Source organism: Melanerpes formicivorus, unplaced genomic scaffold (genome assembly GCF_026170545.1).
Source record: "Melanerpes formicivorus ecotype bairdi unplaced genomic scaffold, bMelFor1.0.p_v2 SCAF_6, whole genome shotgun sequence".
NCBI lineage: Eukaryota > Metazoa > Chordata > Aves > Piciformes > Picidae > Melanerpes > Melanerpes formicivorus.
Genome location: NW_027142358.1, coordinates 551,452 through 578,942, shown reverse-complemented (window position 1 = coordinate 578,942; position 27,491 = coordinate 551,452). Strand labels below are relative to the sequence as shown.

The 27,491-nt window shown below is 42.8% G+C and overlaps 1 protein-coding gene across 1 annotated transcript in view; it reads right to left on the bottom strand.

Moving 5' to 3' along the window:
• Positions 1-27,491, bottom strand: part of HSPA12A (heat shock protein family A (Hsp70) member 12A) — a 71,414-nt gene that overhangs the window by 8,488 nt on the left and 35,435 nt on the right. Inside the window, exons 6-10 of the mRNA XM_068139286.1 lie at positions 26,503-26,619; positions 6,370-6,541; positions 3,338-3,424; positions 2,690-2,794; positions 896-1,154 (exon numbers count right to left, since the gene is read on the bottom strand). Of these exons, the coding sequence (XP_067995387.1) occupies positions 896-1,154; positions 2,690-2,794; positions 3,338-3,424; positions 6,370-6,541; positions 26,503-26,619 (740 nt within the window). The remainder of the gene's footprint in view (positions 1-895; positions 1,155-2,689; positions 2,795-3,337; positions 3,425-6,369; positions 6,542-26,502; positions 26,620-27,491) is intronic.

The window sequence follows — 27,491 nt, the reverse complement described above, 5'->3', positions numbered from 1 at the left end:
AAAAATATGATTCTAGGTATCTAACTAAATCTGTATTTGATCTGACACGTAAGGGACTCAAAATATATGGTCAAATTCAGGAAAGTGATGCAGTGATGCAGGAAATCCATAGAAAACAATACCAGCAGAGTGCAAGACTGGTACAGAAAAGGTTTTGCAAGAGATTGATCAGAACTCTTCATTCTGGAAACTACACTTCAGGCAAACTCATTTTCCCATCTTTATATAATATTTTTCCATTATTACCTTTCAGTCTATGTGTAATTAGCATATTTTAATGTGGTAGTTTAGGCTGGGTGCCTTCTGCTGCTACCACACAAGATACACCTTTGGTGCCCAGTGGGTGGACACAGGAAGTTGTGTATTTCATTCCCATAACATCCTGCTCCCTATAAATCTATCTTGCAAGGTCTCACACTTCCTCTTTCTTCTCTCGCTGCTCCATGGGAAATGCTCCCTCTCTGGTAATGGAAGGGGAGTTATCTCTAGGCCTATTAGGCCTGGCTAGGCCTAATGCCAGGAGGAGAAGGGGGAAGGGCAATCTCAGATCTAGCCAGCTGAAATTAGCCTAATGGGAGGGTGGGGGGGATAAAGAGCCCTGGGGGTTTTGAGTGTACCTTCAGGTAGGGAGAAGGGGAGTGCTGGGAGGTTTTCTGGGTATGCTCTAAGGGACTTTGTATGCTTTGGGATCTCTTTTGTCACTGTGCTTGTGGTTCTCTGTAAAAGTCTCACTGCCTTTCCATTTTAAACTTTCCATCACTTCTGCAATCCATTTGTCCGAGTCTGTTTTTTTTCTGCCCTGGCGGGAGGAAAGGGAGGATCTGGGACATTCAATTATCTGTCTTTGCTACCAGGAGTTAATGCTGCACCCATCTGGATTCAGTTGTCTACTCACTTGCTTTTCCTCAAGGCGTGTTCTACACTGTGACCTCGAAACTTCTTGTAATAGTCAATGAAGGAGAAAGGCAGAGTGATGTTTAGAGGATTGGTCCTGTCCGGAGCTGCTGCTCGTTTCCGGGACTCAAATGCTATCATCAGGTCTACCCAGGCAGCAGGACGCTTGATTTTGAATTGCTCAATAAAATCTTCTCCAAATATTTTACACAGGAGCTTTTCAAATTCATAGTCCACACCTAGAGAACCATATGGCCCACCTGTATGACACACAAAACACAGCTTTAGTAATCTGAAGTGATTGCTGGATTTCAAGTTGACCAAACACACATCAGACTGACACTGCTGGAACTGTCACAGGAGACAGTCTACAGAATGAGGTATCTTTCCTCAATGTAACAGTTGGTCTAACACAGAACACAACCTTACCTTGACCTCACTTTCATAGCACTGCAGCACTATCACTGTAAAACTGAAATGCTTTTACTAGAAGCATAAGCAAATGCCTCCTTATCCACACCTGAGAACATAGAATAAACCAGGTTGGAAAAGACCTTCAAGATCATCAAGTCCAACCTATCATCCAACACCATCTAATCAACTGAACCATGGCATTAAGTGCCACATCCAGGCTCTTTTTAAACACTTCCAGTGATGGTGACTCCACCACCTCCCTGGGCAGCACATTCCAATGGCCAATCACTCTGTGAAGATTTTTTTCATAACATCCAGCCTAAACCTCCCCTAGCGCAACTTGAGACTGTGTCCTCTTGTTCTGGAGCTGGTTGCCTGAGAGAAGAGTCCAACCTCCACCTGGCAACAACCTCCTTTTAGGTAGTTGTAGATGGCCTACTCTTCTCCAGGCTAAGCAACCCCAGCTCTCTCAGCCTTTCCTCACAGGGCTGTGCTCCAAACCCCTCCCCAGCTTCATTGCCCTTCTCTGGACATGCTCCAGCAACTCAAAATCTTTCTTAAACTGTGGGGCCCAGAACTGGACACAGGCATGGGCTGAATTTGTCTTTAGGAGTACACTATGCTGTCAAAATTATCTAAGTTGTTTCCTGAGGTACTCCTGCAGCCAACAAGACTGAGAAGACTTCACTGATGAAGCACACAGATGGAGATTATCTATGTATAGAGGCACAGCAACACATAATAAGGTGACTCATGCACTTAACATCTTAGGCACAGGACAAAGTGAAAGAGGATCTGGAGTTCAGGTAGGGAATGCTCTTCCAGGAATTGCATTTTATACCTTTGCAGGAGACAAATGATTCTGAATTTTTTCCCAGGGGATGGTTGTTACACTGCCTGTGAAATTACTGGAATATATAAGATTCCTCCTGAATCTAAGAAAACTTCTCTTCTGCCAACAGCCACTTTATATGGATTTTGTTGTGAGATTCAGCTATTCCTGTCTCCACAGTACATCTCTGCGTACCTGGACAGAGCAGTAATACGCAGGTGATGAGACAAGAGGGCATGGCCTGAAGCTGTGCCAGGGGAGGTTTAGGTTGAATGTTAGGAAGCACTTCCTCACAGGAAGGGGAATTAGACACTGGAATGGACTGCCCAGAGAGGTGGTGGAGTTGCTGTCCCTGGAGGTGTTCAAGGAAAGGTTGGATGTGGCACTTAGTGCCATGGTCTGGTTGGTGTGGAGGTGTTAGGTCATAGGCTGTGCTTGATGGTGTCAGAGGGCTATTCCAGCCTCAGTAATTCTGTGATTCTATAAATTTCCTTCACTGACAATTCAAAATAGTACATAAATCATGCAAAGCAGTGGAAGGGACATTACCTGTTGCTTTGTACAGCTCTTTCAGATGTCCCTCAGGGAGCCTGATCTGATGGACAGTCATATCCACTGTGCCTCCTCCACTGTCAACAACGATGTAACGGTCACCTGGTTTGGCAAAGGAATATGCAAGCAGGATTTACATCAGCATCCTCACAACAGCATATTGCAATGAAAGCTTCTCAGGGCCATTATCAGCAAGAGAGATAATGACACACAGAGAGTCACGATTGCCTACACTGAAGACCTGATCTTTATCAGTCATTATAATGGAATGAGTGACAACAAATATGAAATTCAGATATCTAAAGCTATTGATTTAGCACAGAGGAAAAGCAGATAGGAGAACTGCTCATGCTGCTGCTGTACATTCTAATGGGCTACTAAATTAATACCATGGCTTATTTACAAAGCCTATTTGGAGGAAAATATTCTGGTTGCACTTCGAAGCCTGGATTCCTTTCTACCGTCTCCTTACTAGACCATATTTTGCTGGAGCACAAAGAATTGCAGCCCACCCTTAACAACTACGAGCAGCACAGCAACACATTAACTTGTATTTTTTAGCTTTCCTATTTATAATCACTGATAGAACAATGCAGTACACAGCACTTTTGTGGGAAACAAACTTAATTCAAGAAAGGACACTACCTTCTTCCAGTTCAGACCAGATCTCTCCAATGACATTTTCCACCAGAAAGGTCCGACTCTGTCGGTTACGACGGATGTGTTCCTTAGCTAGTCAATGCCAGAGAAAAAAATAAACACAAAACACACTGAGTATAAGAGAAGATGAAGAAGCTGGTATCATAAGCTGCAGGAAACAAGTGCAAGCAGGCTGACAGATCTGTATTTATCACTTCTTAACAAAAAAATGTCTCGTTAAGATGGGGAACATTACCACAGCGTTCCTAGAAAGAACGAAAGCTGGGTTTCATCCACACTTGAGACTAACTGGATTAAAACCAATAACCTAATATGAAAGGTATAAACAGGTCTGATTAATTTGTTAATGTATTCTGGATTTCAAAGCCCCACCAAGCACCAGTTGGGCTGGCAGCCAGCTGTGTTGGGCACAGGCTGTGCCGCCAGGCGGCAGCCCCAGCTCGCTGCCAGCTCAACCTAGGGCTGGGAGATAAGCTCCACCTTGCCTAAAGCCACTGCTCATTTTGGGTGCTCAGACAAAGACATATCCTCAGCCTTTGAGGATGTCGGTCTGCCTCAAAACAAGCAGCCAGAAGTACTGCTTCTCAGGTTAACAGCTTCTTAGGGCCACAGTGATCAGCAGGACTGATCCACATAATATAACAATTAAAAATTAAGCATAATCTAGCCACACTACTGTAACAGCCAGGTAACTTATGAGATTTATTGCTACTTAGGCATTTACAAGATGAAGAATAGGCTATGAAGAGAAAGCAGAGTAGTGAAAGCCTTTGCTGTTATGCTTCTAAATCAACCTCTGCAACGGAATGATCAACACATTCCCTGTGTAACCTTCACTCACCTTCAAAGGCAATTCTACAAACACTACAGTAGAGAGGCATCCTGTCATGCATGAAAAAAATAACTCTTTTTGAAAATATCAGCATGCAAATCATTGAATGCTTCTTGTTTCTTGTTTCTATAGTGTCTATCACCAGAAAAAGACATGAGGCTCCCTGTGTACTGTCATCTGAGCCATAAAGACCCTGTAAGATGCAGACAAGCTGCATTAGCCTCACTGCACTGACAGCAGCACACAGAGAGAGCTTGCATGATCATAGAATCATAGAATCAGTAAGGATGGGAAAGACCTCAGAAATCATCAAGTCCAACCTATTTCCTAACACCTCCTGACAACGAAACCATGGCTCCAAGTGCCACGTCCAATCCCTTTTAGAACACCTCCAGGGAGGACTCCACCACCTCCCTGGGCAGCACATTCCAAAGGCCAATTAATCTTTCTGTGAAGAACTTTCTCCTCACCTCAAGCCTAAACTTCCCTGAAGCATTCAATGAAAGAACAAGCTCTAGGTCCAAGCAAGAGGCCCAACAAAGAGCCTACAGAAATCAGTGGGAGTTCTTTCATTCACTCCTGTGGGCTAGAAGTGAACACAAGAGCCAGTCTTTAGCTACAACTGAAGTAAGGTTATCCTGGCTACTATGAACAGTAAAATTTTTGTTTTGACTTCCCAGCAATAATATGGTCCTTGGAGTGCTTCTCTCTGTTTATATTTAAAGAGGTTTTCTCCTTAAGCTGTTCTCAGCTTGTCTTGGGTCCTTGCCATGCCTTTATGAAATTTTAATTCTAACCCCAAATTAATTCACTGCAAACTTTGTTTTCATTAATTTTGACATGAAACCTTTCTCATCCCCAATAGCTTTCACCATACAAAGTTAAGAAGGAGAATGGTACCTCCCATCCAAGAAAAAGCCCATTAGCAGAAATCTGTGATCTGCCAGATTCTGCCCCGGCTTCAAAACCTTAACCAGAGAAATTCTTTTCTTTTATTATTTTCCCAAAGGAAAAACCCTGAGTAGCCTGAAAGTGAGTTCATGTAAAATCACATGGAACTGGAATGGTTCAGAACATGAACAAGGGGGACAGAAGGCGAGGGGCCCCTGAAGGGACTATGTCCTCCAAAGGGATTGTGTCTGTGTGGGCTTCATAACACTGAACACATCTGACAAGTGCTGGCTAGGAGAGGCATGGATTTGAGAGAATGATGTAGTGACCCTGCCTAACTAAAAAACATTCCCTCTGGTAAGCACAGAAATAGCTTTACTAGCTTGATCTCCCTTTTGCCTGTACTGTTTTGACCTAGTAAATGTTTGCAAAATACAAATTCTTCTGAAACATTGCCTCTGGGATACATTGGCACACTACACCAAGATCAGCACAAATATTAACAGCTCACACCAAGGGGAAATATGTGCATTATGCAGCAATCACATCTTACTGCCAGTTTGCTTTCCTCTTTCTTTTTCCTCTTCTATTTTCCTCTAATCTCAGGTAGAATACCCAGCTCAAAAACTTTTAGTGACAAGGGATCTTTCAGCAAGTGATTTACACAGTGGTCCTATCCCTGCCCCTCATTGTAAACCAGCCTTCCAACACTGACATTAGCAACATATCCCAGGTCCATAAATCAGAAGTGCTGTATTTAGCAGATAAGTTCATTGCTATATTCCAACATAACATGATCCCCTGAGAGTGGAAAGTAATTAATGGTATTTCACAAAGACTACATCAAAAAACATCTGCCAAAGTTCTGGAATGCCTCAGACTAAAAGTCTCGCTGCAGACTGCTGTTTAACACTGTTTCAATAACTCAGCCACTCCAACACAAAGTTGTTTCCAAATTGAATTAAATAAATGAGCCAACTCCAAGTACTGATTTTAACTAAGGCAGAAAAATACGGCTGTGAAAATACTAAAAGACTCCCACTACATCCCAACAAAAGCAAGGCAAAGAAGCTACCTGAGTGCTACAAATCAAGTGCCTGCAAACATGTTTGCTGGATCAATGCCTGAACAAGGCTAATTGCAGCAAACAGCAGAACAGGTTAGAAAAACAAACTGATGTCAGGCTGAAACATTTGCAAGAGAGCAAGGGCAATAAGAAACTGTAAGAAGACAGCTGCCACAGGCAAAGCAAATGTAGGCATAAGAGTCTAAGGAAGTGAGTTAATAGAAGTACCCTGTGTAAATCCAGTTCCAATAGTGTCACTCGGGCTATAACCATTGACAGGTGCCCGACTGCTCAGGTCTATCATCTGGTGCAGACGGAGCTTTCGGCAGTAGATAGAGGCAGCTTCGGGTTCCAGCGCGATGATCAACTGCTCAGGGTTTTCAGGTGATGCCATTCCTGCCTGCAAGAGAGAATCAATCAGAGAAGCGGAAAATGCTGCAGCCTAGCAGACCCTTTTCAGCGAGGGAACAAGCCCTTCCCCAGCTCATGGGGTCAGTCAGGCCTGCCCTCTGAGTTCAACACGCAAAGGAGCTGCTGCTGTTTCCTAACGGTCCTGACGCGGGAACCGTCCTGCCCACGATGGATAGCACAACTTCACAGGCTGCAACAGGGACTCTGCATGCACTTACCATGCTAAGGGTCTAACCGAGCAGCTGTGTACATGACAGGTGGGGAAAGGAAGACAAATCATTTTGGAACCTGGAATGAATGGCCTAAAACCTGATCTCCTAATTAACCTGCCAACCAGCCTGCTGAGAGGGGACCTAGTCTCCTTTGGTCTCTCCTCCTCACAACATTTTGTCTTTCTTTATATCCCACATACACACAGAGCCCTTGACAAAATCAAACTCCCACACTGTGTAGCTTCCTAGGAATATATGATGCACTTTGCCCATCATGCATCTTCCATCTCCCAACGGGTAGTGACAGAACTAGCGGGAATGAAACAAAACTAGAAGTGGGTAGGTTCAGATTGGATGTTAGGAAGAAGTTCTTCCCCAGGAGGGTGGTGAGACACTGGAACAGGTTGCCCAGGGAAGTGGTTGGAAGCTTCATCCCTGGAGGTTTTTAAGGCCAGGCTGGATGTGGCTCTGAGCAACCTGATGTAGTGTGAGGTGTCCCTGCCCATGGCAGAGGGCTTGGAATTGGATGATCTTTGAGGTCCCTTCCAACCCTGACAATTCTGTGATTCTGTAGCTTTATCTATTTCAGAATCCATTGCTTTTAAGTACAGTCCCTTTTACAACATCTTCAAAATGCTCACTGTATTCAAGGCCTGAAAATGCAATAGGGCAGGTTCCCTAAAACAGAGAGAGCAAGCCTAAAAATGATCTTGCATTACAAAATCAACATTTGCCATTCTTTCTCTTTTCTTTCTGCATGTTCAGCTTCCAGACACACAGATTTTCAAGAAGCCACCACAAGTTTTCATGTGATCACATCACTCTGAGCTCAGAGGAAAATACCAGTTGACAAAACTGTGGTTTTATTTCTTTACTCCTGTGTTTCTCCCTACTGTATGATTTTCTGTTAAGATTGATACCGATATGCTTCAGCTTTTTCTGCCTGATTTGTGGGTTACTCACTCAAGCGTCTCAGTACTAAATCATTCTAGCAAAGAAATAAATGTATGAACCTTTTTCTGTTTCATTGGTCATTATTCCAGCAAGCCTTTATTTCTGTTCATACACACACACTCTAGTGCATCCAGAATATCCCCAAAAGAAGGCAGACTCACATGGAAAGACTGTGAACCCAGACTGGAATTTGGCTTCCTTCATACAGCTGTGTTGTGGACTGTGGGAATTGCTGGCTAGTTTATACCTGCAGCTAGGAACTCAAAGCTTCTTCAAAAAAGCAATACTGGGGTAAGACTTGGAGACATAAAATTGTCCATGCTATTTACTGATTCATTTCACCTTCTCCATCATCTTAATAAATTAAATAAACAGATTTTTATAGAAAGCATCTTTCTCGTTGCTGATAACCAAAAAGGAAAACCAACAACAACTAAATTCCAAACTAAGAAAGTACAGGTTAAATTAATGATAGTTGATCATTACTTTAAAAGCACACCTCATGATTTAGGATGATGAGGAAGTTAGGAATAAGTTCTTTAGCACAAGGGTAGTGGAACACTGCAACAGGTTGCCCAGGGAGGTGGTTGGGGCCCCATGTCTGGAGATATTCAAAGTGAGGCTCCACAGGGCTCTGGGCAACCTGATCTAGTTGAGGATGCCCCTGCTGATTGTAGAGGGGTTGGATTAGATGACCTTCAGAGGTCCCTTCCAACCCAGACCATTCTATGATTCTATGACTTGGACTGTGGTCACTTTACATCCTTTACTGCTGTTGGGCAACACCTTCTGCTTTGGTTATGCCCAGTGGACTCAACAGCATGATCTGAAATTGCTGGAACTGTTTGGGAAGGAGAACGCTGTGCAAAGACCACAGTATCAAACCTTGCCAGCTATGTGGTAACACACAGTGAAAAAAATGTTACATTGAAAAGAATGTTTGCAACCAATCCTTCAAAATTTGGAACTACAGCAGCCAGATCAACCCTAAAGGATATAAAATTGCTCTCAAACAAGCACAGGTCCAAGACAGTCTCGCATGCAAGTGGTATGGTGGCAGGAAAGTATGTTGGCAGGTACAGGCCTAGAAAAAGCTCTGGAGCTGTACTGGGGTGAAGTTCTTGCATAGTGCTTAAGTGTAAACCCAGCCTTTCCCCCAACTGGTCTGGATACGCTAGGCACAAGCAGGGCTGGTTTCATGCCAGCTCACTTCAACACCACTTATCCCCAGCTGAGCTCTTCTACACACAAAGCTTTTATCTGTTGCACTGGAAATGACAACATTCATGACACGAATCAAGACTTGGTCCCTGACCGATATTTATCTGCTAAAGAATTCCAAAAATGTATGGCCTCTGCACACTAACTCAGCCCTTTGCCGTCTTCATCTTTGGGAAGTTGCCAAAAGCCTAATCTGAACCTTTCTTGCTGCAATTTTAAGGCCAGCACTTTGTGCCCAGTCTAGTAAAGGCATGGAGAACAAGTAACTCCCCACTACCTGGCTGCAGTTTTCACATCTATTAAATCCATTATCACACCTTGTAAGAGGCCTGAGTCTGAATAGGAAGTGTTAGGTTTATTTAATATCCAGCAATGTGAGTGAATTCAGTGTGCTCAGAGTGCTCCACATACTGGGCATATGTTAGCAGCACAAACAAAATAATTCCTAGCCTCATGTCTAACTTATGTGCAAAAAGAGAAATATGTATCTTAGGAGAAACAGAGGTTGTTGCTAAAGACATTAAAATCCAAAGGCTACATCATAAAGCATTTGCATGTGTGACAAGAACTGCGTTGCACATGGGGAAGGCACTGGTATTTCCTAACTTGAGGGGGGAGAAAGAAAGACTGTATTCATTGCAAAGTCATCTACTTTAGGAGGGAGATTTTGGTACAAATTTCCAAAGCTGGTTCTGCCAAAAGAAAACAGTAAAGCATTAACATTTCCTTCCTCCCCTCCTCCAGCAGCAGTCCGTACCATGAACTTTTCACATAGCAGCCTCCACATCAGGAGAGGAAGGCAATGACCTGCAGTGGATGGACTCAGATCCACGTTCTCAGACCCTCCAAGTATAGCAGTTGCTATTCTTGCCATTTTTTTCTCTCTAGATACTATTTTAACATACTCAAAATATCTCCTGAGGAAAACATTCAACAGAAGTTGCAGTTTTGAACAGTCCAAAGCACAGCTGATCCTCACAGAATTTCATAAAGAAAATTGGAGGGTTTTTGCTAAAAAGCTTTCCTTACAGAGCCTGAAGGGCCAGTTGCAATGCAGAATGTGTCATCCCCTGTCATAAAAAGACCATGCAAAGATTCCTGTACAGTGAAAGGTACTAGAGATCCAACATACATATATGTATTTTAGATAGACATATACATGTATGGATCAATATTGACTATTTATACCTTGGATATGTAGTATTTCTGCTCAGATCATCACAGGCAGGACTTGACTGCACATATATCCATCTATCTACACTCAGGGCAGAATGGGAGAAGGCGAGATGGGAAAGACACACGAACACATGTGTGCTGCTAGGGAGGAATGGACATTGCTTTAACACAAGCTCTGAGAAGATGATGACTTAGGAGGCAGTGCTTCTTTTCCATTATTACAGCCAAGGAGAATGGGACAGATGGGATAAAAATACTGAGCATGCAGAGAAAGAGGAGTGAAATCAGCAGGCAGGCAACAGAAAGAAACAGTGATGCATCCATCAAAAATATTAACCGCAGAAGTTTGGGAATTTGCTGTAATTTACATTTGTTCCTTTCCATCTGCCTCACTCTATGCTCTTGCCCACTGTTGCCCAAGCACCACTGTAACTAAGAACAGGGATTCACAAGTTAACAGGCTTGAACAGGACAGATCTAAACAATGTCTTGGTATTCAACATCATATAGATCATCCTGGCAGTGGGACAGGCTCATTCCATTTCTTTTTGTCTAGGGCAGGTAATAGGAGACTGTAACAGCACCACGTCTCGACTCTAGTCTGCTAAGGAGATTTTCTTCATCCCATTACATTCACTAGCAGCACAAACACAGCCACCACTTATGAAATGTGAAAGAAGCAGACAGCAGATTTCCCAAATGTGCAAATGTGCAAAACCCATCATGGAATTACAAAAATCCTTACAGCACCAGAAAGCTCTTAAAAAATTTTATTTATTTGCAATAAACTGCTGCACTTATATGCATGGAAGAAGCAAAGAACACTATGGAAAGAGCTACTTCAAAAGACTGTCCCAAGCTTGCTTTGCTCATATGGCCAGGGACTGAGATTTCATGCTTTGGAAAGAGAATGCCCAGATTTTCACTCACTCCACTAACACAGGTCTGTGAGCTGGTGCCAGCGCGGCGCTGTTCAGTTGCCAAAATACATCATCAACGGCAAACCTCAAAGTGCTTCAAAGCCTTGGGCACTGGAGCACAAATAACTTTACCATCCAGATGCAGGTGAATTCTCAACCCAGCACACTACCTCTGCTTTTATAGCAAGAGATCTGTCGCCACAACTGACCATAAACACATTCCTGATTCCCTCAACAGCATCAGCTGCCAAGGGTTAGACTAATTCATTGTTAGCAAATAGTGCGGTCTGGACTGAAGCTTAGTATAACAGTCTGAGTACCTGCAGAGAGCTAAGCAATATGCACTCATTCCATACCCAGAATCATCATTACTACAGATAAAAAGATGCTGCTTTTAAATCCAGCCTCACATGCCATGATGCACAATGAAAAAAAAACAACCAACACACCAAAACCAAAAACCAACAACAAAACCCCCACAACACACACACAAACACATGCACACACACAAAAGGCAAAGCGCTTGTTTGATTTTTTTAGCATTGCAATGTAATATGGCTTTAAAGGTAGAATATTCCATGTAGTTTGAGCCTTTTTAAAAGGCAATGAAAGCCGTGAAGCAGGCCTAGGTGAGGAGGTCTCCTCTCTGAACACCATCATAATTACAAGGGTCAGCAGTTAGCTAGAGTACTCCTGCATTTCATAACACAACCAGGCAGAAGGCTCTTGCCCTCTCAGGCACTGTTACATGACGGTGACCTCAGAAGGAACAGCGTAGTAACAAATACACCAGCAATGACAATGCACACATTTAAGATTAGAACCCTTTCAAGCTACTGAAATCAAAAGTCAGATGTCCATTTTTGCCTTTTCAGAGAGATGCATCGGGCATCTTTTACAGGCAAACAAAACCTCCAAAGCCCAAACACTGACTTGACTTACAACACAAGGAACATGCCCTCCATGGAGTCCACCCACTTCTTTGAGCTACAAAACTGATTAAAAGAACTGATATTGAAGTCTTAAACAGTGCAAAAAAGAACCCCACATACAGAAAATAGTATTCCACCTATTGAATTTAAGACACTGATTTATTATTAGACTTGTACATTAACTGGAGCCATCCTCATGCATTTTGTATTCATGCTTATTTCCTTGAGCTTCACCTGTGTGAAAACTCTCTCCCTCTCTCATGTACACACATTTCCTCTTTACTCAAAAAACTTTAAAATCAAGCTTGTTTACTGAATACTAAAACTTCTGGAATGTCATAGCTGACTGCTGTGAGGACTGAGAGGCTCTCAGCTCATGCCGCAGCTTTTCTCATTGTCAAGGAACACATAACCATTCTTTCCTGCACACAGCAGCTTATTTTCTATCATTTCTGAAGTTCCTCTCCTTCCATCAACACTGGGTGATAACACAGGCAGGCACACACACTTTCACAACAACACTGCACAGATCTGGCTTACTTTTGGAACCAGAGCACTGAACTGGGCCAAAGCTGCAGAATGAAATTACGCTGAAAGCAGCGGCTGACATGAGCAAACCAGCCCCACGCAGGCAGACTCTGAGAAAACCTGGTAACAGAGGGATCTGCCTTAATGTTCTGCAGCATGGGGGGCTCAGGAGATGAAAACACTAAATAAATAGAAGATGAGTTACATTTTACCCCAAACTTCCATAGCATTACATTCAGACTGTTCTTGCACCTCACTGCTCCCTTAACACAGGGAGAAAAGCCTCAACCTTTTAAATCCCACCTATACTTAATACTATAAAAACCAGCACATTCCCCTATGGTAACAATGTGATGAAAATAAAATATTAACCTTAACACAGCCTCTCAAAAAGTGAAATAAATTACTAAGAGTAAGTACATATTGGAAATAATTGAGGTACAAAGGAGCACTACAGACTTGGGATTAATCAGATGCGTGCAGGCAGTCCGGTCTTGACCCCTATTTGACTAGGATCTAGAGTCAGGGCCACAGCAAATTGCAGCTGGGTCTACTTCAGTGCTAATGATCACATTAACTTGCAGAGTGGTGGTCTTCACTGCTGCAGGAGAAGTGCAGAGGCCACTCTGAGCTCTTGATGCCCATTTGGTGCAGGGAAGAGTTCAGCTCGGGTCTCTGGAGAAAATAATCTGATCAAGACCTGTTTTTCACCCATTTAGTAATGTTTCCTACATCACTTTCAGGGTCAAATGGAATAAGGAAATTATTCCAGCATATACTCATACATATTAAAAAGGGCATTGCCTCTGGATAAGAACTGTGCTCATATAGAGCAGAAACAGAATTCACTTGATGTTGCACTATGAGCTCAGATTATCTACCTGTAAAATTAATACACTATAGCCTATACCCTTTATGCACTGAAAGCCTCTAAAGCAAAATGATTTTGTCAGCTAAATATTGACTAAGATGCTGTATTACCTTCCTGGCAGTTAAAATTCCATCTTTCAGAAAGAGAAAGAGAGAGAGAGGTCTGATTGGATGAATGATAATTTACTGCTTCGATAAATTTTGCAATCATTTAAGATCTGATCCAGTCAGTGCCATAGGCACTGCACTCACAATTAATAAGACATTTCCAGATACAAAAATGCAGCATATATAAAACAGCTAAACATGTGCAAGAGGAACAACCACCCTCATCGGACAGTCGCAAAAGCAAAGCACAAAGACTACTAAAACCTTTGGCTTTTGTTATGCAGGAAGCCACAATACGGTGGGAATTCATTCCACAACCTCATTGCTCTGTGCCAGCCAAATGCTACTTTTCACCAAAGAGCAAGCTTCAAATTCTGCAGGTGACATGTAGCATGGTGGATGAGAAGCTCAACGTGAGCAACCAGGGTGCACTTGCAGCCCAGAAAGCCAATTGTGTCCTGGGCTGCATCAAGAGATGCATAGCAAGCAGGTGGAGGGAGGTGATTCTCCCCCTCTACTCTACACTGGTGAGACTACACCTGGAGTACTGTGTCCAGTTCTGGAGCCCCTATTACAAGAAGGATCTGGAGGTGCTGGTGAAGGGCCACGAGGATGAGCATTGGGCTGGAGCTCCTCTGCTATGGAGACAGATTGAGAGAGTTGGGGCTGTTCAGTCTGGAGAAGAGATGGCTCCAAGGAGACCTTACTGTCCAGGGGGCTACAAGAAAGCTGGGTAGGGATGTTTTAGGCTGTCAGGTAATGACATAACTAGGGGGAATGGAGCAAAACTAGAAGTCAGTAGATTCAGATTGGATGTTAGGAAGAAGTTCCTCCCCATGAAGGTGGTGAGACACTGGCACAGGTTGTCCAGGGAGGTGGTGGAAGCCTCATCCCTGGAGGTTTTTAAGGCCAGGCTGGATGTGGCTCAGAGCAACCTGGCAGGGGGCTTATAAACTAGATGATCCTTGAGGTCCCTTCTAGCCCTGAAATTCTGTAAGTCTATGTGCAGAAGCTGCATGGACAGCTCCAACACAGCCTTTGGTCCCCTGTTCTGCTTTCACATTTTGACACATCCACCAACTTCATTACTTTAATCACTTCTGAAGCAATACTGCAGAGCAGATAAGTGTAATGATCCACCCTTCTGGGTGGTAGCAAGAAACTTTTTAATTTGTTTTACTACTAAAGCCACATTTGGAGGCACTAGAGATAGAATTTAGAAGTTAGATTCCATGAAACAGCTCATAAATATAATGTGCTTCATTAAGAAGGACAACATGTTAGCCAAAAAAACCCAGAAGCTGTGAATGAATGTCAACATTTTTCTGTTTTCCAAGATATTTATTATAATTAGCACCAACAGGAAAGCCATGATTGCAAGTTAAGCATGGTGCAGCCTGCATGAACAAAGTATTGTGTGACTGAATCAAGGCAACACAAAACAGCAGTTGGAAATTAAGTGCCTTGTGAAATTCACACTGTTTAAACTAATCAGTTCATTGTGTTAAGGGATTCATGATAACACCATCCACTTAGTGCCTTGCTAAGTGAGCTCTTCTCTAATCCTCCTCCTTTTTCACTAGCTAGCACTTTCTCTGGTTCTATGGCATCAAACTGGGATGTCACAAATAAACAACTGAGATCTAATTACAGAGGCAGAGCATGCCAGGAAAGAAGATGAGCAACATGGGAAAAGACTCTCAGCATTATCAGAGGCACATAAGGGGGAGCTGGGTTGGCAGGGAGTGGGGCTAGTGGGTATCACAAAGCTGCATGAAAATCTTCAATCTGCAGATCTTCAGCTGAAGATTTGAGAAGCCTTCACCAAAAACACCTGAAAAATCACTGCACCATCACACACACCCCAATGCTTTGCCCTTAGTCTTCAGAGTGATGAAGAGTACCCCAGCACAAGCACCATTAATAAATGCAACAGAATGAGGTGAGACAGTAGCCCATTTAGGCCAGTCCACTTACCTGCTCAAAGACAGAGTCTTAAAATTGCTCAACAGCCACAGAATCATAGAATCCATAAACTTGGAAAAGACCTCAGAGATCAAGTCCAACCTATTACCCAGCACCTCATGACTAATTAAACCATGGCTTCAAGTGCCATGTCCAATCCTGTTTTAAACACTTCCAGGGATGGGGACTCCACCACCCCCCTGGGCAGCACATTCCAGTGGCCAATCTCTCTTTCTGTGAAGAACTTTCTCCTCAACTCCAGCCTAAACTTCCCCTGGTGCAGCTTGAGACTGTGTCCTCTTGTTCTGGTGCTGGTTGCCTGGGAGAAGAGACCAACCCCCACCTGGCTACAACCTCCCTTCAGATAGTTGTAGAGAGCAGTAAGGTCTCCCCTGATCCTCCACATTTCCGGGCTAAGCAACCCCAGCTTTACAGAATCAAGCTCTTTTTGCTTTCTCTTAACCATTTGCAATACAAACATGTATATAGATATACATAAATGCATACTTTTTCACACTGCTGTTTCTGCATGAAGGTGTATGTTGAAGGGCTAAGAAGTGTAGATCAGCATTTCTCATTAGACTTAGTTTTATGGTGGAAGGAATGTAGTAACTGTGTAAACTATTACTGTTAATTCCAAAGAAATCACTAGACTCACTTACAGCCCTCTGCTCCAGCACTGAAATCCTTGTTATTTCTCAGTGTAAGTATTCCTGCCTGCTAATTTCCATGAGTAATAGCTGCAGAATGAGCTCATTTGCACCCCTCAGTTCAAGATAGACATAGAGAAAGTGGAGAGTGTTCAAGGAGGGCTGCTAGAGAACATGCCCTGTAAGAAGAGGCTGAGGGAACCGGGTTTGTTTTGTTTAGTCTGGTAAAGAAGCGGCCAAGGAGCAATCAAATAGCTGCCTGCAGCTATCTGAAGGATAGTCACAAAGACAGCAGAACACAACTTTTCTGTCTTGCCAGGAGATACAACAAGGGGCAACAGCCACATAAGGCAGCTTGTAAAATTCAAATAGGATGTTACAACCTCCCTTTTTTACTTGGAAGGTGATGCAGCACTGGAACAGCTGCAGAGGAAGGCATCTGCATCCTCAGAGGTTTTTAAAACTTGGCTAAACAAATCCACTGCTGACCTGATGTAGGCAACAACCCTGCTTCAAAGGGAAGGTCAGATTAGCCTACAAGAAAGCTGGGGAGGGACTTTTTAGGGTGTCAGGTAGTGATAGGACTGGGGGGAATGGAAAAAAAAACTAGAAATGGGTAGATTTAGACTGGATGTTTGGAAGAAGTTCTTCCCCATGAGGGTGGTGAGACACTGGCACAGGTTGCCCAGGGAGATGGCTGAAGCCTCATCCCTGGAGGTTTTTAAGGCCAGGCTGGATGTGGTTCTGAGCAGCCAGATCTGGTGATGGGTGATAGGCTGGACTCAAAGGTCTTTTCCAACCTGGTTAATTCTGTATTGTGTGTCCCTGCCAACCCTAACTCCTCTATGATTCTGTGAATAGATGATCTCCAACAGATGCTTCCACAATTCTAAAATGGTGGAGGTATTGCACACTATGACCAGAACTGCTGGTAGAAATCTTTCCCAAATGCTGAAGACCTACATGCTTTCTCATTCCTTGTCTTTGTGAATGCTGTGCCAAATCCTTGCCTGTGTCCTTGAGGAGAAGCCCACTGGGTCTGACAGTATAACACCAGTACCAGACTCACTGTAACAAGCCTGCAGTTATTCAGGGCTTCACAGGTCTCCATAGGGAGTTCAGTTATCTCTGCAATTAGAACTTTTATTTAACTGTCTTGAGATCAGAAGGAAACATTCATCACAGCACATTTTTTTTTAATCTGAAAGCTACACTTTTAAAATCCAAAAATACAAAGAGCGCAATGGTCCTGAGTAGTCTTTTAGGCTTAAACATCAGCCACCAGTCACCCTAAAGTGATTCAATATAGGGAAAGCAATTACCTTAATGCATCAAGCACGCACGAGTTTACTACACTAATACAATCTGCACACACACAGACACAAATCTGCCTCAGTCCAGTGTCTTGTTAGAAAGGGAAATTCAATCCCTAATTAATTCATTTTCCTGCATTTGGTTGTAGATAAGAAAAAAGCAACAGAAAATACAAGTAGCAGACCTAGGCTCTATGTTCAGTTCTTTAGTGTTCAGCTCTGCTCCTCAGATACCATTTTGCAAGACACTTAGACCAAACTTTGTGAAAGAATCCATGAAAGCAAATGCCTCCGTGTGTGAGTATCTCACTCAATACCAAGGTTTACAGCAGAGCTATCACTGAAGTTTGATGGAGTAGGAGGTGCTTGGACTCTCAATAATCAATCTGGCTACCATGCTTAGCAAGATGTTTTGGATCAAAGCAGAAGCCATTTGATATTTCATTTCCATTTACCAACCTATCAGTAGAGCTACTCCTATGAAAAAAAAAAAAGGAAGTACAGCCCTGTAACACTGCTCCCTCCTAATAGCTGGTTAGGATCGATGGCATTATCCTGTTCTGAAAAGCAGGGTGATAAATGTGGCATGTGGAACTGTAATGAAGTGTGACTTTTACTTTCAGCCCACACTGAATAACGAATTTTGTGGAGCTGCATTGGCTGCTGTCAGAAACACTGCATTTCATAGAAGCAATAAGGTTGGAAAGGACCTCAGAGATCATCGAGTCGAACCTATCACCCAACACCTCATGACTAACTAAACCATAGCTTCAAGTGCCACATCCAATCCCTTTCTGAACACCTCCAGTGATGGTGACTCCACCACCTCCCTGGGCAGCACATTCCAATGGCCAATCTCTCTTTCTATGAAGAACTTCTTCTTAACATCCAGCCTAAACCTCCCCTGGCACAGCCTGAGACTGTGTTCTCTTGTTCTGGTGCTGGTTGCCTGGGAGAAGAGACCAGCCACCTCTTCTCCAGGCTAAGCAACCCCAGCTCCCTCAGCCTCTCCTCACAGGGCTGTGCTCCAGACCTCTCCCCAGCCTCATTGCCTTTCTCTGGACACATTCAAGTGTCTCAATGTCCTTCTTAAATTGAGGGGCCCAGAACTTGATACACTACTCAAGGTGTGGCCTAACCAGTGCTGAGTACAGGGGCAGAATGACTTCCCTGCTCCTGCTGGCCAAACTATTCCTAATGCAGGCCAGGATGCCATTGGCCTTCTTGGCCAGAAGTGACCGTTTGTGTGGTCACTGCTTAGATGAACTGATTTGTTATAGACGGCTAGGCTGTTCTGCTGACATAAATGCCTTTGCTAAGCACAGCTATACAGCCTCAATTTATTTTTCCTGCTATTGCTGTTAGCCATTAAGAGTAGAGGTTCCTCTACCAGTGCATTTGTCTACTTTGTGTGTATGCAGAAATGCAATATTGAGCATTTCTATCATCTATTCTTTGCATTTTCAATCTGAACTTGGAACACTTTGAGACTGCAAGCAATGATTGGTTCCATTTTTAAAATCCATACTCATAAGACCTTGGATTTATACTATAAATTCTTTTTTTTTCATTTATAAAACAATAAAATGTACTAAATATAGGATTAAGCTTCTAGTCCAAATGGTGAGGTGAATGAAGCTTCTTACAACTACCTGAAGGGAGATTGTAGCCAGGTGGGGGGGTGGTCTCTTCTCCCAGGAAATCAGCAACGGAACAAGAGGACACAGTCTCAATTCTATTAAATCTATTCTATTCAAACTGTGCCAGGGGTGGAAGTTAGGAAGAAAGTCTTCACAGAAAGAATGATTGCTCATTGGAATGTGCTGCCCAGGGAGGTGGTGGCGTCACCATCACTGGAAGAGTATAAAAAGAGACTGAATGAGGCACTTGGTGCCATGGCTTAGTTGATTAGATGGTGTTGGGTGATAGTTGGGCTCAATGATCTCGAAGGTCTTTTCCAAACTGGTTAATTCTGTAATTCTTGCAGAAAACAACAGTGGTAACAAAAAGGGCTCTTCCCTGTCAAGCCTTCCAAAATGTCACCTCCCTCTCACAGCTGGAGAATGTCTTTTAGATGATCTGAGTTCAAAAAAACCTCAGGAATTTTATAGTTTAAAACTGTACTGTGATAACTCTGACAGAGAACATCACCCTACCCCAAAACTAGCTGCCATGAAGTTCTGAAATCACCAACTATCTTCTTTTGCACAGCAGTCCACACAAAATCTCCAAATTGCTTTTTTTTGGCTGTTGTTGTTGTTGTGCCTCTGCCCTTTCACTCTTCAAAAAAACAAACAAACCCACAACACAGGTATGGAGACCATAAATAAGTCTAAATCTTCATTACTAAAGCTGACTCACACAGTGCTGAATGATAGTGTGCTAATGGAGAGGTTATGCTTGCTGACAGGTTGATGGTAAGTGGGATCACAGTGGCACTGGGTCCCTCTTTCCAACAGGGTGATATTGCTGCAGCTCACTCCCAAGTGACTGCTGCCACAGATCACATTTGTGCAGTAAATGACAGCTCAGCTCCAAATGGTATTACCAAGAATTTTTTGCTGCATTATACTATATCCCCCAAGGTGCAGGAGGACATTAGTTGTAAGTTTTATGAGCAGCATGCATTAGGAAAAAAGGAAGCCATTAAATTCTCATAAGCTTTTCAATTTTTCATGTTACATTATTCTAAAAATGCATTTTTGCACCATGGCCATGCACCAGTTACCACAACAGCCAAGCCTGACTCTCGTCCTGTTTAAGTACCCTCCTCCTGTCTCCAGCTCTCCTCCTCCCTTCAAAATATCCTCATTGCAGGTCCTTGTGGCTCAGGCTGATTTTATTAATGAGACACAAGTAGTTCTGACTCGAAAGGGTTTTGCCAAGAAAAACACTTGTGCTATTTTTTGTTAGCTGCATCTCACTTTGTACATTGGGCTTTCTGATTTTGCTTTAATAGGTCTCACTCCAGTTCCATTTCCAGCTTGTATTTCTTCACTCTGCTTTTGCAGCTGAACACTAGCATCTAAGATGTCTTTTAGATCCATCTATTATCCTCCTTCGTTGTCCTTTCTATGAACTCATTATAAACAATCCTACCCACTAGTTGTAGACCTTGTCCAGACTGATTTATATTTGTTTGTGGACTTCTATCACTACCACCCCTCCTCCTGACGAAGTTTAAAGTGTTTCAGATTGCTGTTTTCTTCTTTTGGCTGGAAAAGCCCATCTAGTGCAGTCCTCCCACCAGACAGAAGGAAAATACTAATTTTTATCTACTTCTGTTGGTTCCAGTGCCCTCTCAGGCCATTTCTAAGATCCTGAGAAACATATTCCACAGCTTTATACAACAGGCACAGATCCCTCTGCCTATTCCCAGTTCTGAGCCCCTCAATTTAAGGACATTAAGATACTTGAATGTGTCCAGAGAAGGGCAATGAGGCTGGGAGAGGCCTTAAGCACAAGCCCTATGAGGAGAGGCTGAGGGAGCTGGGATTGTTTAGCCTGGAGAAGAGAAGGCTCAGGGGAGACCTTATTGCTGCCTACAACTACCTGAAAGGAGGTTGTAGACAGTTGGGGGTTGGTCTCTACTCCCAGGCAACCAGCACCAGAACAAGGGGACACAGTCTCAAGCTGTGCCAGGGGAAGTTTAGGCTTGAGGTGAGGAGAAAGTTCTTCACAGAAAGAGTTGTTGGCCACTGGAATGTGCTGTCCAGGGAGGTGGTGGAGTCCCCATCCCTGGAGGTGTTCAAAAAGGGATTGGATATGGCACTTGAAGCCATGGTTTAGTAGTCATGAGGTGTTGGGTGACAGGTTGGACTTGATGATCTCTGAGGTCTTTTCCAACCTTATTGATTCTACAATTCTGTTTTACTTCCTTAGCAAAACAAAAAGAAAGCTTTCAGATACTCCAACTCGTGCCACAGAAATGTACAGAGCTGGATTAGCAGATGGCTCTGTCAGCTACCTCTGCTTTCATGTGAACCTGGTGGGATAATTAAAATGTGTAAAGTGAGATCAATCAGTACACATTTCCCACTGTGCTGAATTTCTACTCTGTAATCTTCCCTCCTCAATTAGTTACCTTCTCCTATGGCTATGAGATTCAGACTCCTTCCTAACATATCACTTAATAAACATTTTAATCCTTGTGATTAAAAGGATATCCTCACAAAAGTGACAGAATGACTCAAGAGAACTCCAGAGGATACAAATAATCAGGATGCTTGATGCACAAACACACCTCTGCCTCATCTGTCTCCACTAACAAATACTGTTTCCAAGAAATCAGCAGCCTCCAGTACTGCCTATGCCTGAGCATCATTGCCTTTTTATACCAGAAGTCTGTTACACTCTGCCTAGACAAATAAATTTCAGCTGAGTGTGTTTGATGTATCAAAGAAAATACTTACAAAGCAGTAAGTGTAGCTCAGCTTCACAGATACCAATCTGGTTAAATCTCTCTGGTCATCTTCTTAAAAGTTAAACAGATTTCACATCATCTTTTCATTCTCAAGGAATTTTATGTGCTGTCACATTATTCCTTCACCTATTCTCCAAAGGTTTCCACAGAGCAGGCTTGTTCTGATAAATGTAATGCAATTTAACTCTGGAACACAATGTGTTAAATAATTCTCATCACATGCATTCCATGACAAAACTCATGTGAAAGCATTAATAAATGTTCAGCACAAGAACTGGTTAAAGAAAGCCTCTGGAATTCCAGGCTCTCTGGACCCAGACTGCCCCTCTGTTTATTTAGACAAGCTTGTCATGCAAATGATTTTGCTATTTGTAACTGAAAGCCAAATCTGCTCAAGAGCTCTACAACTCCATTTCAAAACGAAAAGAACCTTCAACATTACCAAGCAGACCAGCTGATCATGGCTGAAAGCCTGGAGAATATCTCAGGCAAGCTTATGAAAATCCCCTATCCTACCCTTTCCTTTGCTCTGCACTGAGTGCATTTGGTATGCTAAGTTCTACTTCCTTATTTCATAGCTCTGCATTCACATACTCCTATCATACTCCAAACTCTTCTTTAAAATCTTATTCCTATGGCATGTCCATGGAATTCCAGCCTGCAGATTGTTCTCTGCACTTAGTGAGCCCAAAAAATGTGTACTGACAGATGAGCTGGAAGAATGCCTTACTAAAAAGAAATACTCTGCCAAGAATATTGGATCCTATGTTCCTCTAATAAACAATCCCCAGTGCCTGAATTTCATTGGGATAAGGGATTAAAAGCACTGCTCATGGTAAGATATTAAGGCAGTAAAGTGCTGTTAAGACTGAACCAACTATTCATGCCTATCTAGATCAAAGGGATTTCTACACAGTCTTCAATACTTTCAGAGTTTCATCTTTCCATTAGCAGACTTCTTTTCTTTTTCTTTTCTGTCACCAAAAATACAAAACTAACAAAACAGTGAATTTTCTTGTGTCACTAAGACCTCAGACAAAACAGAGGTGAGATGTCAGGCTTGTGTCCATGTCCACATGCCATTCTGATGAAGTTGTAAGTGCCCAGGCCATGATCACAAGCAGGAAGTGGCTTCCCTCCACATACAAGCCATCTTTTCATGTTGGGGTGTAAACTTTAGGTCTAGTGCAGGCAGCTGCATTTGGCTGCTTTCTGCAAGGCAGGTTCCCACCTGCATGAGCAGGATGGAGTCCTCCCACATCCTGTCCAACCAGACCATGCTACCAAGGTCTTCAAAACAAGAAACTATAGCAGCAATTTGGATTTATTACTCACAATGGGATTTCTCCATGAGAATAACATACCTTCTAATACTGGTAAATACAGCACTTCTGACATAACTACACCAAAGCAAAGGATTTGAAACAACAGCTAGGACACAGAAACAAGAAAAGCCAACACTACTTATGAGGTTTTATATTTTACTGGTGGGGACAATAGCAAATCTGACTAATGAATCCTAGAAGTCATTATTCAGGATGCAATGAAGACAGAGTAACACATACTAATCCCAGCAGACATGCTTTGGGAAAGGGAACTTAAGCCAAAGTGGGTCCTACAGAGATGACACTCAGCTCTTGCCACTGAGCTCTTCCCAGGCTTGACAAGGCCTCATCAAGCATCACACATCTTCAGAAGTATCTCTGCACACACAGGAATTAGGCATGAGTGACAGGAAGAAGCATCTGTGAACTGTTTTTCAGGAATAAAGCAATTTTGATGCAGTAAAGGGAAGCTGTAAAGACATGCAGCTCTCTACAGCATACCAGACTGGATCACTCAGGAGGCCCCAGAGAGCAACGAGAAATGGGAATTAAACAAATACCTGCTTCAAAGGGGTAAAAACTCAAGCATCAAAAGAGTTAAGGATATGAAAAGCATAACAGATGAATACAGATGGGGTGCATAGGGTAGCAGCAGTAAGAAGCAATGAGGAGCAGTTTTTACATATCAGTGGGTTAATCACAGTCAAGTTCTGTAGACATGAATAAAACAGCATTTTAGAGAGGGTTTCAGAGGAGGAAAATGAGTTAGTATTACAGATGTGTCATGTCCAGGACACACAGCTTATGTCTGAGATGACAGAGATGAAGGAGTCAAATACAGGCTGATTCCCTGTCTAATGCAAGGCTACAATACCCCTCAGCAGCAATATACTGAAGAGATACAGAACAGGCCAGGTTACAGTTGCCAAAACCAAGGAAATGAAGTTGCAGTTACCAAGATGCAAAATTCGTGACTGCTTTGATGAAAGCTTAGCAGTATGTACAGGCAGCATGGTCATGCAGACAGCATTAGCAGGATTTTGATAGGCTGGTTAGAGAGAGAGAGAGAGAAAGAGAGAGGAAGAACTGTGAGCTGAAGGGAACTCCCAGATTACTCACTCAAATGAGAAAGCAGCACAGCAGCTGGAAGGGAGACTCGTGGGAGCCCTTGTTTAGATTAAGAGTTCCAGGGTAGCAATGTTTTGTTTAGGACAAGAAAGAGATGAGGGAATGTCAGAGAGGCACTGTGAGTGTAGGCTGCACAAAGCTGATGGATGTTGAGTGCAGAAGCAGATCTACAGCAGTTCTTTCTTGACTTAATTAAGACCATGCAATATTGACCTTTGCCTGGCAACTACTTAACCACTCCCACTTTGTAAACCAGTGTTGGTATTTTTGGTCTTAGAGCTACATCCTTGCCACAGATTACTCAAGTAGATTTCCACAGCTCATTAACATTTCCCACCAGCTAGCTCTCAGCTTACACCAGTGTTTGCACTTCAGTGTGCAAAGTTTCTAGCACTGCTTTTCACACTTTACTCAGTGCCTTGATTAACCTCAGGACAGCAAGATCTCATTTTCAAGATGCTTGAGCGTTCCAGTAGCTAGCAACAAGCGCTGCAACTTCTGCTCCATCGGTACATAACTGGTTTGAGGACATGTGTTGGATTCAGGAATCTCAAAGACTGAATGGCAATGCAGAATCCTCAGTTTTCTGCACTTCTTTCTTCATCACCCTTACTTTAAATGGAACAAAATCAACTGTGTGAAGTAAGTATCAATTACTTCCCCAAACCCTTGTTTTCCCTAATTGCTCACACCCCAAGTTGAAAACCCTGCCAGTCCTTGCTGTTTATCAAGCTTGCCAATAGAAGTACACACAACCACAGACACAACCACAGACACAGACACTAATTAACAACATTCCATTGCGCCACAAATGAGAAATGCCAAGAGATCTACCTTACCCTGCCCTGCTCCCTACACAGCTCCCAGTTCACGAGCACACATGCACACAGACAGCAAGCAGACAACAATATACAAAGAGAATGAATGGGTCTCTAGTGTTTCAGATTTACCTACAACCGTGTCCTTCCATCAGAACTTTAAGAGTGTTTTGCTTCTGGCACTAGCATTAGCAATCCCACAATAAAGACTGTTAAGAAAAATGTTGCTCAACATTAGAGATAGTTAGAAACAGGAGTTAGAAAAAAAAAATCTGTGTGCTTCCCAGGAGCACTCTGCAAATTACTCACACACTACCAAGCTATGTTCAAGCTTGAGCATAGAAGATTTCACCTCAACATGAGGAGAAACTCCTTTACAGTGAGGGTGGCAGGGCACTGGAACAGGCTGCCCAGAGAAGTTAAGGAGTCTCAAGCTCTGGAGACTTTCAAAACCCACCTGGATGCACCCCTGGGTGGACTACTACTAAGTGATCCTGCTTTGGCAGGGGTGTGGGATTCGATGATCTCTTGAGGTCCCTTCCAATCTCTAATGTACTGTGATACCATGTATTTTACAAACTGTGCATCACAGAGCTTCTGCCAGTGGGGTTACAAAAGAAATAGATTTTAAAACCAAACCAAAACCTGAAAACAAACATCCCGATGAAAAGAAGGATCTCGTGTATTAAAGGCGCAAACTGAACTGGAAACAAAGGCCATGCCTGGGGAATGTGCAGATACTGGGAGGGAGGCAGGGGCCAAGAGTTAAATGCAGATAAACCTCTTACTGGTGAAAATAGCATTTGAACTTAATTTTATACCCAGTCTATCCGGTTCACAGTCCTTTCGTTCCTACTGTGGGAAAATGGAAACTGGAAAGGGAGAAAAAAAAAAAAGTCCCACTGTCCCACTGAGGAGACTTTGCTTTCCCTCCTCTTGGTATTTTTTTTTTAACTTTACTTTAAAAGTCTGATGGCCTAAAGAAAATAACAAAACAAAACTGCGTCCAGCATTTTAAAATCAGCCTTCCCTTGGGTCTCAAAACTGCATCTGTGCACTGAATTCAGCGGGAATGCACTGTACAAGATGACTAAAACAGCAGACTCTGCAGTGAGGGACACTAATACACAGCAGGCATGTAAGAGGTGAATTCATGTGACTCAAAGCTACTGCTTGGTAGAGCTAACTGCCCTTTCAGTGTTTCTAGTCATGGGGTCTGTGTTGATAGGTTGGACTCGATGATCCTCGAGGTCCTTTCCAACCTAAGTTATACTGTGATACTGTGATTGTTTTCTATCCATGTTTACACAGTTTATACTAGAGCTAAGCGTTACAAATACAGCTTATCATTTAGCCTATCAACTAGAGCTTTAAGGGGGCATTTTCACAATCAGCCTGTAATCTTACCTTGTAGGCAGCTTGTCTCATAAACTGCTTTGCAGGCTGCTTCCAAATAGCTGGCACAGTAATGACCCATCTCACTTCGTTGTTTTCAAAGTCCGAGCCCCCTTGGTCACTGAGCTCCTGAAAAAGAGGAAAATGCAAAATGACAGCTCTCAGCTTTGGAAGAACACAGGATTTTTCTGCTGGCTTTAGTAACCACAACTTTCTCTTTTCAGTGTTTTTCCTGCTACACCTATGCTACAAATCAGAATTATTGCCAACCTGCCATGAATGCTTTACTGTGCCAAAGGTGGGGATTAGGGTTGATGCCTTTTCAAGGAGGCCTATAAAGAAGTTTTCTGCTTAACATGAAGTAGAAAAGTGAGGTTTTGCAAAAGCAGCTCATGCACTGCTGAATTTTACAGAACATTTATGTGCCTTCTTAGTGGCAGAGTGGGCCTTGCTAACAACTCAAAGAACTCACACCTGCATCTTGATTAATACACAGAAAAATATGTGAGGTATCACTGATGAACATTACATTTTACAATCTGGATTTTTCAATGGCTTCTTTATGCACCACGTACCTTTAAATCAATTTTTTTTCCACCTCAGTTAACAAGGGGAAGTTACAGTTAAATCTTTTTAAAAGAGACTGACTGCTCCTTGAAAATTTTCCTTCAAGCAAACATTCAAGGCTAGCTTCATTTTTTTTAATTGTCCTTATTTCCCACCCACCCACCCCCCCCCCTTAAAATGAGGAAAGCCTGAATTGCATTTGCAAATTAGGTGATACACTGACACGTTTTGGGAAAGGTTCCAAGTAAAATGTCATTACCATATGTCCTATCTAAATTTCCATGCAAACAGGGAAAGGTTCAGAAAGGTGAACAACAGGCCCTTAGAAAGCAAAAAAAAAAGGTTTCTACGTGTGTTGTGCCAAGGTGTTGTGTTTGTTTAGCTATGCAGCAGTTCACAAACCCATGCTAGAAAAGTAGCACCTTTATACTGCA